Here is a 16,447-nt window from a genome sequence, read left to right as displayed (position 1 = left end):
ACAAGAAATTAGATGCACCCCAATGTTCACTGCAGCACTGTTTACAATAGTCAAGACATGGAAGCAACCTAAATGGCCATTGACAGATGAATGGATAAAGAAGATGTGGTACATATATACAATGGAATATTACTCAGCCATTAAAAAGAATGAAATAATGCCATTTGCAGCAACATGGGTGGACCTAGAGATTATCATACTAAGTGAAGGAAGTCAGGCAGAGAAAGACAAATATCCCATAATATTGCTTATATGTGGAATCTAAATAAAATGATACAAATGAACTTATTGACAAAACAGGAACAGACTCACAGACTTAGTGAACAAACTTATGGTTACCAGGGGGGAAGGGTGGGGGGGGAGGGATAGATTGGGAGTTGGGATTGACATGTACACACTGCTGTATTTAAAATAGGTAACCAACAAGGATCTACTGTATAGCACAGGGAAAGCTGCTCAACATTCTGTAATAACCTAAATGGGAAAAGAATTTGAAAAAGAATAGATATCTGTATATGTATAACTGAATCACTTTGCTGTACACCTGAAACTAACACAACATTGTTAATCAACTATGCTCCAATATAAAATAAAAATTTTAAAGAACGAACAAGAAATTAGGACACAGACACACACAGAGGGAAGCCCACGTGAAGACACAGGGAGAAGACGGCCATCTACAAGCCAAGGAGAGAGGCCCTCAGAAGAAACCAACCCTGCTGACGCCTCGATCCCAGACTTTCAGCGGTCTCTAGAATTGGGAGCAAATTAATTTCCGTTGCTTAAGTCACCCAGTCTGTGGCACTTTGTAATGCCAGCCCCAGCAAACTAATACAGCCCCTTATGTCCACTGAAGGTATTTAACAGCGATTCTCACTTCATGTCCTAGGGAATAGACCAGAAAAGCGAGATGAAAACTCCAGTCTTGCGCTATCACACAAGACTGACCCTTTACTGCTCCTCGCCTCTTCTGCATAGTCCTTCTCTCTCTCATTGCCCACTGTTTGTCTCTTCTCTCTTCCAGGCACTGGCACCTAGATTCTGAACTGTCACACCCCAGAGCAGAGCAGGGAAAGGGGGAGGGGGAGGGCTGGGGGAGGTAGAGAAGGTGTGAGGTGGGAAGGGGAGGGCCAGAATCGGAGCCCAAAATGAGGGGCTGACAAGGGGGAGTGGGGGCAGAGAGGCACAGCCAGGTATCAGGACCCTGAGCTTGGGTTCGGTCACAAATTGTCTCAGATGTCTGCAAACACTTTCTCTCTGCCCAGCGCTAGGTTTGCGGGGCCATCCAGAAGGGTTTTTTCATGCTACAGCATCTCAACATCACTTCTGGACCTGAGGGGAGGTCAAAGATATCAGCAGTCCTGTTGCACAGCAGCCAGTCTATGACCATAACGAATGCGGACAAGGCTGCCTAGTCACAGACAGCACAGGGCATCCCCAGAGCTGGCCTCTCCCTGAGAAGTCAGTCAGCAGTGCCCTCACTCACCTACCCAGACTCCCCTGGAGAGCAGAGGCTGGTAGGAGCCCGGTTCTCATGTAGGGGGAGTCAGGGAAGGCAGGAATGGGGTAACTCCACATTTCGTGATTCCAGGCCCCTGCTGAAGCTGACGCCGGAGCCCTGCTCGCTCCCCTTTAAGCTCTGAGTGGCTGTGAATAAAAAGGGAAGGGCCTCGGGCTTCCCTGGTGGCGCAGTGGTTGAGGGACCGCCTGCCGATGCAGGGGACGTGGGTTCGTGCCCCAGTCCGGGAGGATCCCATATGCCGCGTAGCGGCTGGGCCCTTGAGCCATGACAGGCTCGAGGCCCGTGTACCGCAAAAAAAAAAAAAAAAAGGGAAGGGTCTCAAGGAAGAGAGTGGGGAAGGAGGGTGTCACAGAAGCATCAGGAGGGAGATAGGAAAACAGAGATGCCATAATGCCCATGGTGTGACATGATACATCCACCTCCAGGGTCCAGGACAGGCCCCCTGCTCCATCCCTAGGCCACAGAGCACCTCCACCTGCAGAGGACTCACCTGGCTCCTTGCGGTGTCGCAGGTAACAGCTGCCCCAGTCGCACCCGGATACTTCCTCTTCCCCTTCCCCCTTTCCACCAAGCCAGGCAGACTCTGCCTCACCTAATCCTGCTTGGCAGGTGGATTCTTTGGAGGAGGGACAGACAGCTCTCCTCCCCCTCCTAAAGAGACACGCTGGGTGTTATTCCTAAAGTCTAGCGTGTCGTGGAGCTGATCCACCAAGAGCTGGCTGCCGGGGTCTCAAAGGAGCTCGCAGGGACATGGGGCCAAAATGCGGCTGCAGCATCCCTTGAAGTGCTTCTCTTATGACCCCAAAGGCAGCCAAGCAGGGTCAGATCCAGCTGAGGTCAGAACCCCAGCAGCACATGTGGGATCCATGCATGGGTACAAAAAGACCTATCTTTTTTAAGTTTGCTTTAGACTTTAGAGGGGCCACCCAGAGCCAGGGGAAGGCAGGATCAATAACTGCTTTGTCTTTGAATCCCAAAAATGAGAAACAGCGTGCCCAGCCCATGCTGAGTGCTTAAGAAATGTGTCCAAATAAAGACTAGCAGGAAAAGGAAAGGTGACTTCCGAGCAGGCCTGGGCCCAGGTGGAAACACAGAGCTGAGTCTGCGGCGTCTGAACATCACAGCCAGCCATAGGGACACAGTTCATTCAAGTTTCCATTTCTGGTCAAAATATAAGAAATTAAGGGGATGGCCAAGGTGAAGACATGCTGTGGAAGACCCCGCTGGAGGAGCTAGTGGCCCAGCCCATACCTCCAATTTCTGAAGACTGTGCCCACCTACAGCGCCTGGGTTGATGCTCTAGGTGAAAGAAGGACGAGATGTCACAGCTCCTGGGGCATTTACAGTAACTGCAGCACTTCGCCCCGCTCTGTATAAGAACACAAAAATATTATATGGCAATGTTGGGAAAGAATGTTAAAAAGCAAAAGAATGCGGTATAAGCAAAAAGATTGGATTTAATGTGAATTTTAAGATGTCGGTCTATATCTACACAGCCGTCAGAAACGTTGTAATCCACTTTTGTAAGTAATCAGCACACACTCACGTTGTATCCCGGTTTAGCCAAGGTATCCACAAGTTCACTGGTTTCCCGTTGCTCTTTCCAAGCTCTGCCCACTGAAATCAGACTTTCACAAGTCCTACCTGGCTGACACATTAGCCAACAACCACTAGTGAGCACCTCCCACGTGCCAGACACCACATTAGGAGCTGGGGTACAAGGACCAAGAGACCGTAGCCCAGCTTTGGAGGAGCCTGCACCTTGGGGAGAGGCAGTCTTCAGGTCTCCTGCAGGCTGCCACGGGGACACTGAGAGGACAGCAGAGGGTCATCTCTGGACTTAGGAGGCCTTCACAGAGGACATAAGCCGAATCAGCCATCAGCCAGAGGGACAGCATGGGGAGGGTTCCCAGCAGAGGGGACAGTGGGTGCCTACACTGACCTTACATGCCTCCTTCACTAGGCTAGGAAGGATGTTCTTTTTTCTTTCTTTTTTTTTTTTTTTTTTTTGGCTTCCCCAACCAGGGATCGAACCCAGGCCCTTGGCAGGGAAAGCGCAGAGTCCTAACAACTGGAACGTCAGAGAATTCTCGGAAGGATGTCCTTGTTCACAAGCAAAGCTGCCCATATTTTAGGAAGCAGTTCCCTTTCAGAGATTTCAGGTATTTTTTTCCAGGTATTTATTTTATGTTTTTGTTTTTGTTTTGCTGTACGCGGGCCTCTCACTGTTGTGGCCGCTCCCGTTGCGGAGCACAGGCTCCAGACGCGCAGGCTCAGTGGCCATGGCTCACGGGCCCAGCCGCTCCGCGGCATTGTGGGATCTTCCCGGACCGGGGCACGAACCCGTGTCCCCTGCATCGGCAGGCGGACTCTCAACCACTGCACCACCAGGGAAGCCCCAGGTATTTATTTTAAACCAAACCTATCAAGGAAAGGTAAAATGTCAAGATCTCCATCTTTTTTAATTAAAGTATAATTGATTTACAATGTTGTGTTAGTTTTAGGCATACAGCGAAGTGATTTAGTTACACATACATATCTATATATTCTTCTTTAGATTCTTTTCCATTATAGATTATTACAAGATATTGAATATAATTCCCTGTGCTATACAGTAGGTCCTTGTTGTTTATTTTATATACAGTAATGCATATCTGCTTATCCCAAGATCCCAATTTATCCCCTCCCTCCTTCCCCCTTTGGGAACTGTTTGTTTTCTACGTTTGTGAGTCTGTTTCTGTTCTGTAAATAATTTCATTTGTATCAAGATCTCCATCTTCAAGCACATTCCATCTCAGTTATGGAAAATATGGTCAGTCTCAAAGATATGATCGCTTGCTTTTATTGGAATTTATGACTAGGGAGCAGCAGGAACTCCCTCAGCAAATCAGACTGTACGTCTGGGCAGGTGGCAGGTAGTCTGCGTAGAGACCCTTACCATGCTGGTCAGGCGTCATCCACGAGGGCATCATGAGCTTGACGTACTCAAGGTGGCGCTTAAGGTGGCCGTAAATGTCCCTGGGGAGCACGTCCTGGAGGTTCTCACCTCGTGGCAGCGTCTGACAGCTGGTGAGGGCCGAGATAGTGTAAGGGTCCGTGAGGTCCAGCTCGAAGTACACGATGCTGCTCTGCTGAAAAGCCTCCTTGGAGGTGTCCGGGATGAAGTCCCAAAGCCGGGTGTGCGGGACACGGATCGCGCCAGAGAAGGAAGACAGCGGGTCTCGCTTTATGGTCCACAAGAAGGAATTCAACTCATTTTGCTAAAAGGAAAAGAGACAACATCAAGGCATGATATGGAGGGACAGGAACCTGAGAGGTAAATGAGAGAGACAAGTCACCCTGCAGGAGAAAACTGATCAAAATAGTCCAGGCAGATTCACCTACCAGGGGCAGGAGTCCTCAAAGCAGACTGAATTTCAGCATCCCTTCCCTTTTCTCATCGAAATGTTGATTAAAGATGAGAAAGCAATACAACCACCAGCTTTGAGTTTGCCCCATGCCTGCTCTAGCAGCTGGACAGGAGTTAAAGAGGGGATTCTCAAGGGACCACAAGGACGCACCTGGTACAGGTAAAGGGACACCTGAGGAGCCCACTGTTACCTCCCAGGCACACCTGGTGGTTTCTACTTCTTCGGATCTCAAATTCAACAACCCCAAAGGCAGAGTCTCTTAACTCTGGCTGCACATTTGGAATCACCTACAAAGCTTCTAGAAGTCTGATATCTGGGTCTTATCCCAGGTCAATCACAATGGGATCTCTGGAGGTGAGATAAGAGGTTTTATATATATATATATATATATATATATATTTTTTTTTTTTTTTTTTTTTTTTTTTTTTTTTTTTGCAGTACACAGGCCTCTCACTGTTGTGGCCTCTCCCGTTGCGGAGCACAGGCTCCGGACGCGCAGGCTCAGCGGCCATGGCTCACGGGCCCAGCCGCTCCGCGGCATGTGGGATCTTCCCGGACCGGGGCACGAACCCGTGTCCCCTGCATCAGCAGGCGGACTCTCAACCACTGTGCCACCAGGGAAGCCCTAGGTGATATTTTTAAAGCTTCCCTGGTGACTCCAAGGTGCAGCCAAGGTTGACTCCACAGTCCTAAGAAGCCCCTGATTGCACAGTTTGCCCCTGTCCCTTTAGGACATGCATTGTCCTGCATTTCTCTCTTACAAAAGCCTTCTGCTTCAGCAGCAGAGAACTGGATGGTTCCACAATGTCTCCCAACAGTTTTATAGGCTGAGCACTGGTTACATCCTGAGGCCAAGCCACTTTGCCCTTTGGCCCCGAGTGTCTCTCAGTCTCAACAGCGGGCATTTATGAAACATCTGTTTATTAAGAGCTACTGTACAAAGAAGTGCACAGGGCAGCCCTCAAGGAGTTCAAGTGTAAAGGTCAGATATATGCATGGGGTGAGCCCCACATCAAGCAACCCAGAAATGTGAAAATCCAGGTTTTATAGGAAAGAATATTTGGAATTCATTCTCTGTCAAAGGCTTCGTTTCAGCAGCCCTTTAAGTAGCATGCTTTCCTGGATGGTGGGGTTTCAGTTTACTGTCAGCTCTCATTATGTATCATAGTTATGTTCTATAAAGTCCCTGTGAACACTGAATTACCGGATACTGAACCACTGCTCCTAGGGGAAACACAGGGTTAGGTTCCTGCGAGCCTCTGGTCACAACGCTTTAGTCAACAGAGCAATACATAACCTAGTTTTATGTTTTATGTGTGCTTCTGTTGAAAAGCACCTTCTTTAGTATATTTTGTTGACTTGTGAACATTGAACTCATAGCCAACAACACCGTAACTCATGCCTGCATGAGGCTCATCTAACTCATGTATTTTCTCCCTAAGGCACATCACTGCCCTCCTGTGCTTAGGAACACTAGACAGCACTTCATTTTAAACAGTGAAATCACCTCCAAGAAGCACAAAAATGCAAAAAAAAACGTGGCACTAAGTAAACTACAAAAAGTACACTTGTTTACTTGTTTCTAGTTTGAGGGGTGAAGAGACAAGCCAGAGCACTGACTCATTCGACCTCCGCTGGAAGCCTGTACATCCGGCCACTCAAATTTTTTTGCAGTTCTGGGCACATCTGCAGGTGAAAGTGAAAGCACCACAAGCTTGGGGTTCACAATTTTAGCAAGCTGGCAAATTCACAAACATGAAATCTACAAATAATGAGGGTCAACTATATTTGCACTTCTGTGTCATTGTTTCAGCAGCGGCAACCTGGTCTCAAATGAAATATTACACAGAATCTCAAAATATAAGACCGATGAGGGTGGAGCTGGCTGAAGCAGGGGCCCTACTCTCTTCAGCCTGCTCTTCTCCACCTGTCCCCCTGTCACCTTCACAAAAACACCATGGGACCACTCAGAGGAGAGCAGAGGCAGGGAAACACGTGGGCTGGGGTGACATAACAGCAGGGGGAGGTCAGGGGCCAACAAGCCCACAACTTTCCACAAAGGACATTGGCTAAGCAGCCTCAGCAGTGCTGGCCACAGGGGAACAGGCCTGGTGCCCCAGAAGGGACTTTTCCAAAGAAACTAGAAATCCTGATATTAAATAAAATCTTCCAGTTGGGAAATGAGACCTCAGTTTTCTCAAAACACCATGCACGCCAGATGGAGCTTATCTCATTAGCCTCCAGCCTGTGACCTTGTTTTTTAAAGTATTCAAATTATAGTTCTGCTCACACACCCAGCTTTTCAAGAATGCACTAATTATGTTCAATTCTGCTTCTGTCTCAGCCACCCCACTGAGGTTTGTTTTTTTTTTTTTTTGCCGTGCTACATGGCTTGCGGGATCTTACTTCCCCAGCCAGGGATGGAACTCAGGTGGTGAAAGTCAGATAATAACCCCTATCATAAGTAATGGTAATAAACAAGTTAGACAAGTAAAAGTTAAATGACTGAACAAATGAGAGAAAAAACACATTTTTTAAATAATTTTTAAAACCTGATCCTTTTTGACCCACCTCCTAGAGAAATGGAAATAAAAACAAAAATAAACAAATGGGACCTAATGAAACTTCAAAGCTTTTGCACAGCAAAGGAAACCATAAACAAGACCAAAAGACAACCCTCAGAATGGGAGAAAATATTTGCAAATGAAGCAACTGACAAAGGATTAATCTACAAAATTTATAAGCAGCTCATGCAGCTCAATAACAAAAAAACAAACAACCTCATCCAAAAATGGGCAGAAGACCTAAATAGACATTTCTCCAAAGAAGATATACAGACTGCCAACAAACACATGAAAGAACGCTCAACATCATTAATGATTAGAGAAATGCAAATCAAAGCTACAATGAGATATCATCTCACACCAGTTAGAATGGCCATCATCAAAAAATCTAGAAATAATAAATGCTGCAGAGGGTGTGGAGAAAAGGGAATCCTCTTGCACTGTTGGTGGGAATGTAAATTGATACAGCCACTGTGGAGAACAGTATGGAGGTTCCTTAGAAAACTACAAATAGAACTACCATATGACCCAGCAATCCCACTACTGGGCATATAGCCTGAGAAAACCAAAATTCAAAGAGAGTCATGTACCAAAATGTTCATTGCAGCTCTATTTACAATAGCCCGGAGATGGAAACAACCTAAGTGTCCATCATCGGATGAATGGATAAAGAAGATGTGGCACATATATACAATGGAATATTACTCAGCCATGAAAAGGAATTGAGCTATTTGTAATGAGGTGGATAGACCCAGAGTCTGTCATACAGAGTGAAGTAAGTCAAGAAAGAGAAAGACAAATACCGTATGCTAACACATATATATGGAATTAAAGGAAAAAAATGTCATGAAGAACCTAGGGGTAAGACAGGAATAAAGACACAGACCTACTAGAGAACGGACTTGAGGATATGGGGAGGGGGAAGGGTGAGCTGTGACAAAGCGCGAGAGAGGCATGGACATATATACACTACCAAACGTAAGGTAGATAGCTAGTGGGAAGCAGCCTTACAGCACAGGGAGATCAGCTCGGTGGGAGGGGACCGCCTGGAGGGGTGGGATAGGGAGGGTGGGAGGGAGGGAGACACAAGAGGGAAGAGATATGGGAACATATGTATATGTGTAACTGATTCACTTTGTTATAAAGCAGAAACTAACACATCATTGTAAAGAAATTATACTCCAATAAAGATGTAAAAAAAAAAAAAAACAACCTGTTAACGGTTGAATTAGTATTAAGAGATGAATGGTGTACAGGGTCTCCAGCCAGTCCTCAGGCATCCTCTTAGGGAGTAATGAGAGTCTCCAGGGTTATTTAAATACTACTTCAAAAAGCCACATGGAAACTGTAGTCTACAGAAAAATGGTTGCCAAAGGCTAATTAAGCAATCAAATGTCTCACTGTTGGTTAAAATTAGATCAAGCTGGTAGAAAAACACTGGTTAGACAGTAATCAAAAGCTGAGGTTGACAGTTATGTCTTTGGTTTATTTTAAATGGGTAACAGAATAATTACCTTTAAATGCAACTGGTTTGCTAGAGCTGGGCTTCCAAGCATAGGTTTAGTTTGTTTTATTTGTTCATTTTAGTGGGAAGAATTGGTGATCAAAGGGGTCTTGGATGATGATACGATTGGAGACCACTGACCTATACATCTGGTTACACAAGTTCCACACAGTCTATCAAAGGGCTTCTACACAGTTTCCAACTGGAGACATGGCAAATAGTTGAAATATTATTATTAAATACATGGGCACCTGATTCATTGTCATCTATTAGGAGACCATGATAGTAAACAAATATATTCCAAGAAAAACCAAACCCATACTGCAGGACCATAGCGTGGGGTTGGTGGGGAGTGGTGAGGGGGTGTTTCATTTTGGTTTGGTTTTGGTTTGTTTTCACCCAACACACTTAATGTCCCTAATGTCCCATCCTACCTCAAAATGCCTACACTTCTCTTCAGGAACAAAGTCTGTTCAATTACATGTATCCATTCTTAGTTTCTTATTTATTTTATTGTTGTCTTTTCAACCAGTATGAGTCTAAAAATAGGGTTATTGTGTGATCTTTTCACTGAAAACTGCTCAGCTTTTTTTATATATAATATTTTTCTAAGAACATTTCTTGGTTGATTTTTTTTTTATTATTTATTTCTTTGGCTGCACCAGGTCTTAGTTGCAGCTTGCAGGCTCCTTAGTTTCGGCTCGATGGCTCCTTAGTTGTGGCATGCGAACTCTTAGTTGTGGCACACGAACTCTTAGTTGTGGCACGCATGTGGGATCTAGTTCCCTGACCAGGGATTGAACCCGGGCCCCCTGCATTGAGAGCGTGGAGTCTTAACCACTGCGCCACCAGGGAAGTGTCTGCTCAGGTTTTTTAAACAACAGTACTCATGTTCTGGCATCTAGCCATGCACTGACAGTCATGATGCTGAAAGCAGCTGGCTGATACTGACTGTTCGCTGTGTGCCAGGCACCATCCAAGCGTTGCACACGGATGGTTCTGCTGCATTTGTTCAACACTCATTTCTTTCCCAACTATCAATGCTGTGCCCCCCAAGCGCCAGGCATGGCTCCAGGCATGAGGCACTAGGAATACAGCAGTGAATGAAGTATGGGTCTCTGCCTCCGGTATGTTAATGGTAACTGCTGAGGAGAACACAGAAGCAGAAGGGGAACAGGAAGTACTAGTGGAGGAGGGATGTTGTCTTAAATAGGGTGACCAGGGAAGTCCCTGAATGTCCAGTAGGTCATTTAAGCCTTGCCGTGAAGGAGGTAAGAGGTCAAAGTACAGGACTATCTGGGAGCAATCCCTCCAAGAGGAGGCAACAGCAAGTGCAAAGACCCTGGGGCAGAAAGGCCCTCAATGTGTTGGAGGAGCAGGAAAGAGGCCAGCATGACTGCAGCTGGACAGCTCCAGAGGCAGACAGGAGGCAAAGGTCAGAGAGGCCAACAAGGCCTGGCCGCACAGGGCCCCCGAACCCCTGGAAGGGTGGAGGCTTTTATGCTGAGTAGGATGGAAGCTGGTGCAGGTTTTTAATGACAGAAGTGAAACGACCTGAGTTAATGTGTTGACAGGATCACTCTGGCAGCTGTGATGAACAGACTACTGAGAGATGAGGGCAGATGAAAGAAGGTCAGTTAGGAAGTTACTGAAATGACCCAAGTATGAGAACAGAGCAGTACTGACAGACTTGATGAGAAGTGATCAGAGATGGGATTCTGGCTGTATTCTGGAAGCAAGGGCCAACAGGATTTGCTGATGAATCAGTTAATTAAAAGGATGAAGTTACCATCAACCCAGATGGAGAAGACAGGGTGGAACAGGATTCGAGGGAAGGTCAGAAGTTTGGTGCTGGTCCCGCTGAGTTGAAATGTCAAGCAGACATCCAAGTGGGGAGGTCGAGTGGATAGGCGGTTACATGAGTCTGGAGTCTGGGAGAGATCTGGGCCCCCGATGAAAAAGAGGGTGTGGTCATCATTTCGATGTTATTTAAAGCCATAGGACTAGATGAGATCTCCAAGGGACTAAGTGCAAACAGGAGAGAATGGGTCTAGAAATGGTCCAACCTTGTGAAGTCAAGGGAAAGAAGAGAAGCCAGAAGAAGAGAAGTGGCCAGCGAGGTAGCAGGGAAAATCAGAAGAGCAGGAAGCCCACTGACGGAAGAGCTTCGGGGAGGAGACAGTAAGCCAGTGGGTTGGATGTGGTTGATGGACTAAATAAGCCGAGGATTTGGGCAACTGACCTCTGGATAGAGCAACACGGAGGTCGCTGGCGACCCAGACAAGAACGGTTTTCGTGGCATGGGGGGGGTGAACGCCTGCCCGGTGCCCACATAGGAGAGATGGGGAAGAGAAGAAGAGGGAGGATACACACCTAAGTAAGACACTGGCTGTTTCCAGACGGAGACATCGAGGCCTTGAGAGGTTTATTATGCTACAGAAGGTCTCATAGCTGCTAAGCAGTGGATCCAGGATTTGAAGCCAGGGAGGCTGGCTCCTGAGCCCCAGGTTTTAAACACCGTATCAGGCGGCCTTAGCATGCAGCAGACATCCCCCGCGATTCAGACTTACATCTTTTTCAGTTCGTACTCTGCTAGGTGCACCATCGCTCGGGAGGACCACCTGACTCCACATCTAGAGAGGCTCTGTCCAGCTCCCCATTTGGGGCCTCACTGACCTACCCAGATGAACCCACACTGACATCTTTCACTCCTCAGGGGGCCATCCTTTCCCATTCTCTCTTTAAGGGATAACACAGCTTGGGGGGTGGGGGGCTTTGCCACTTTTTTTTTTTTTTTTTTAAGCCAGGGGTTTTAAAGTGGTTTTAAAGAAATGATCCTTATCCTGTGGAGCTTCTTCAATACAATGGAGTTCTGTTCTGACCCGGGAGGGCACCCTGTCTCCCACTCTGGCTACTGACACCTGTCTACCAGGCCCTTCTGAAAGGCGAGTCTTCAGGGCTTCTTTTCAGGGAGCTCTTTACCTTGTCTTTGCCCACAGGTGAGCCCCTAGGCTGCTGCACTGATCTTACGGGTGCAGCTGCCCCTGCCTCACACCGACACCCTCAGGGGAAGGGCTATTTGTCTCCATAAAAGAAAAACAAAATGGCTCTACCTCCCCCCTTTCACTGTAATTGTGGCCCCTACATACTACTAGAGGGAGTCATGTATCTTAACATTCTGATGATTTCAAAGGAAAAAAAAAAATTAACACCATAACAGGTTTCTTTTAAAAGAAGAAGACATGTCCATGGATGACAGAGACACACGAAGTTCTGCGGACTGAATCACCTTACTGGAGATTTTAACACACATGTGTAATCCATACAATGAAATAAAGTAGCACAATGACAGCTTGTGTAATGTGGGCTAAATCCCTAAGCCACGGGCCCCCTCAGCTCTTCCCATCCAGCTCCTGGACCTGAGATAACTGCTCTTTTCCAAGAGGACCCTTCAGCAGACCAGCTGGAATGATATTAAAGTAAGTTGGCTTTAGTGTGCCCTTTTCATTTGACAAATATTTATTTAGCATCTACTATGGCCAGGCACTCTTGTATGCACTGGGGAGGCAGCAGCAAACAAAAATTCCTATGCTTATGGAGATTGGAGGGGGGGCAATAAACAAACATTTTTATCAGATGGTGGTTAAGTGCTACACAGGAAAATAAAGTCGGAAAAGCAGATAGGAGGGCAGGGTGGCCGGGGAATGGGGGCGTGACATAATCTTTAATAGGTAATCAGGAAGGGTCTCATTGAGAGAATTTGAGCAGAGCCCAGACGGAAATATGGGAGCAAGCATGTGGATATCTGGGTGAAGAAACAGCAAATGTGAAACAACGCTAGCAGGAATGGTAAGAACGCTCCAGAGTTGTGTTTGAGTGTTGATAAGGACAGACTCAACCTGTGTGTTGCTCCGGGTAAAGCCTGCCTTGTCTGTGGCGGACTTTGGCTCAGAAAACCTCTCTAATGATTAACGAAAGTTGAAAACCAAGCCAGCTATCAAGCCACAGTCCTTCCAGAAAGCTACAGGAAGCTGCCACACCGGATGGGAGGCTGGATTCCAGAGCCTCACTCTACAATCTCAACACCCCAACCCCCTGGGGGACCCACCCACGGTGCCCTCTACAGCCTGCAGGTCAAGCAGACAGCCCTGCCACTGACTGACCTTCTGACCTCCACACAGGACAAGGCAGTTTGCCCACAGAATAGAACATTGATTCTCAAAGTGTGGTCCAGGGACTTGTGAATGTCCCCAAGCCCCTTTCAAGCAGTCTGTAAGATCAGAACTATTTTCATAATAATACAAAGATATTTTCCTCTTTCATTCTCTCACAAGTGTACAAACAGAATTTTCTAGAGGCTACAAGTCTCTAGATAACATCACCCTCCGACAGTCAATGACATGTGTGCTTGTGTATTCTTGCGTTTTATTAATATTTCAGTTAACCCACACAAGTGTTTTACTATGAGACCAAAAAGTATGAGAACTGACAGAACAAAAGACCCACGATGACAGCAACAGAAGGGAGAAACAGAGACCTTATCAAGACTCACTCGATAATACTATTACGAGTTGGTAATAGATTCGCAAAAGTGCAAGGCACTCTGCTTTCATATGAAGGATGGACTTCTGCCTTGTATAACAAGCCCGCAGCTGCCACACCGCAGCAGAGTTTGGAACGATCCCTGGTGAGGATTTCCCTCTTTGGCCTCCACGCGTCCACGCGTCCGCAGCCCAGGGCGCCCTAGGAACACAGTGCAGCTTCCCGGGCAGCCCTGTGCGCCAGGAACGGCTCAGTGAGGTCACCTTCTCCCTTGCTGTGGTTAAGACGATGAATAAAATCACGGAGGGAAGTGGAAGCGGCCCCGGATGCTGCGCAGGTGTCACCAAGGTGGGCAGACCCCTGAACTCCGGCAACCGACGTTCGAGGGCGCTCAGTCTACGATCACCCTCCCCAGCGCCAGGGATCCACAGAGACTGGACCCACCGATGTAAACTCGCAAAAGTCAACTTCCACGGAGCTCAGAAGAGAGGGACTTCAGACCTGCAGAAAATTCCGAGCGTAGGAAAATTGATCAGGAAATGGAAACGCTCTTCTCGAAAGAGGTTCAGCCCCGGAGACGCCAGACCTGCCGGGTTTCCGTTCGGCTTCTGCTCCTATAGGGCTGGGTGGACACGGGCAGGTCACTGGGGCTCTCTTACCTCGGCTCCCCTCACCCCAAAACGCTGATGCGAAGATCTAAGGAGGCGCCGGGTGCGTGAACGCTAGGCTGTCAGACCTGGTCTCTCCACGAACGCGCTCTGTAACCTGGAGCACAAAAGTCCCTCTCTGAGCCTCAGTTTCCCATATCAGTAAAACAAGGGGGATGGCTTCAGCTCCCCCCACATTCCACCTAACTCAGGCACTGAATAGACGAAGGTTAAATCAAGCAGCTGCTGGGGGCTATTACCATTTAGAAACAAGCAGAAATGAAACGCTAGGGACGAGCAGGCAGAACAAACTTAAAAGTAAATGTGCCCAAGTCCCGGGCCCACTGGGTCTTCGCGGATTCGTCCCTCAAACGCCAGCGAAGCAGGCTGGCGAGACCCGGGGGACCCGGCCCGGGACTCCCTTCGGCTGACGAATGGCGATGGCTGGGGGACAGGGTCTCGTGTGGCCGGAGTTCTGCACCCCCGCCGGAAAGGGGAACCCGGGGGCTCGGCAGGAAGCGCGAGCTAGGAGGCGCCGCCGTGCAAGGTGGGAGCCCGACCCGCTGAGTCGGCTCGGGGTCCAAGAGCACGGGGCTCAGTGCGGTTGGGAAGGTAACCACCCCCAGGAGGTGCCGGGAGGCCGCCGCGCCCGCGCCCTCTGCGCGCCTTACTTGGGCCTTGAGCTTGCAGTTGGCGGAGGCGGGCGCGCCGCGCGGAGGGGCTGCGCTCGCGGGCAGGAGGCAGAGGGTCGGCAGCAGGAACCAGCTCCAGGGACTCATCCTCCTCTCGGTGGCTCCGAGGCCTGGGGCGCAGAGGGAAGGAGGGACCCAACAGTGGCCTCCCGGCTCGGCTAGCCCGCGGCCGCTGGGCTGCGTACTCGCCCGGCGCCCGCCATGGCGCGCCGGGCTCGAGGAGCCGGGGGCACTCGCCCCTTTCCCCGCGCCTCTCGCCGGCTCCCTCCGCGGTTAGCGCGACCGCCTCCAGGCGGGGCTCACCCCCAAGCCCGGAGGCAGCGGCCGAGTGAGGCTGAACCCCGACCCCGCCCAACCCCTCCGCCGCCCGTCTGCCCTGAGCAGAGGCAGCCGCGGGATATGCGGCCCCAGTTCTCCCGCCCAAACCCTGCCCCGGCCGCCGGCCACCCCGTGAACCAGAAGGGAAAAGTGAGGCTCCAGGACTGTCTTCTAAATTCAACCGAAAATCGTACTAGCTCCTGCCCTTACATCTGCGTTCACGCTGCCAATTCTGAGGGTGGCTCTTGATAGAAAGAAATAGACCAAAGAAATAAATGAAAGGCTATTTTTAAAGGCAAGTTCATGTAAACAAAGGCAATCGCAGGGAAGTTTTGTCTGTAAAAGAGGAGACTAGTCAGTGTGTGCATTCAGTTAAAACCCGGAACCACGAAAACCGGCAGTCCATCAAGTGCCCTCTTAAGGGATTTGGGAGAGTAATAGGAAGGATTAACAGCGAACTCGAAGGATTACTGCAAAGATTAAATGAGGACATTTAGGACGCACATAATAGGTCTGCAAAAAGTGGTCGCTCTCTTTCCGCTCTAAACTCCCCAAGGGGTTTTTTCCAGCAGTGACCCTTCAGGAAGAAAAAGTTATAAAAGCAACTGGTTGTGCTCGGCCTCTCCCACCTCCCACCCAAGGCCTGGGTGCACTCCACCACCTTCCTGTACAGCCCAGACTCCTGCCCGATTAACTTCTGAGTGGTGTTTAACGGAGCGTTCGTAAGCAGGGTATCTTAATTGTTTTAAGTCCCCGTCCATTTTGGGAATCTGATGTAAACTTTGGAGAATCTCGGGGGCGGGGGGGGGGGGCGGCGATTTGCTCACAGTGGGAGGAGGAGTTTTCTGAGCCTCTGGTGCCCATCAGCAGTACTTCCAGTTAAGAGCCCCAGGTTTTTAAAAGGCAAGTTTTTCAAGCTTTCATTCAGGTTTTCCAGATTTGTGTGTGTGTGAGAGAGAGGGAGGGAGGGAGGGAGGGAGAGACAGAAGGAGGGAGAGGGGGAGAGGGGGAGAGAGGGAGAGGGGGATTGAGAGAGAGATCTCAAACTTTTCCCTATTCTAAATTCGAGTGAGGATTTGCTTTCTGGAGTTGACTCTCTCTCCTGTCTTGAAATAACTCCTTCGTTTCAGCCCGGCGGCAATCATTGGTCCCCAGCCGACCCAGAAGGCAGCCTGTCCGGGTTTTCAAGTTGCCAGCGCTGCCACCTACTGGAAAAAGCAGTTCTCTCTGGTTGTGAGATGCAAGCAT

General features: G+C 48.7%; 1 protein-coding gene across 1 annotated transcript in view; it reads right to left on the bottom strand.

The window, feature by feature from the left end:
- The window catches only part of TRABD2A (TraB domain containing 2A), a 53,448-nt gene extending 38,206 nt beyond the window's left edge, over positions 1 to 15,242 (bottom strand). Inside the window, 2 exon segments of the mRNA XM_033431401.2 lie at positions 4,407 to 4,782; positions 14,861 to 15,242. Of these exon segments, the coding sequence (XP_033287292.1) occupies positions 4,407 to 4,782; positions 14,861 to 14,968 (484 nt within the window). The 5' untranslated portion in view covers positions 14,969 to 15,242.
- Between the last annotated feature and the right edge of the window lie 1,205 nt (positions 15,243 to 16,447).

The sequence above is a fragment of the Orcinus orca genome, chromosome 13, assembly GCF_937001465.1.
Source record: "Orcinus orca chromosome 13, mOrcOrc1.1, whole genome shotgun sequence".
Lineage (NCBI taxonomy): Eukaryota > Metazoa > Chordata > Mammalia > Artiodactyla > Delphinidae > Orcinus > Orcinus orca.
This window is presented reverse-complemented; position numbering and strand designations above follow the sequence as displayed.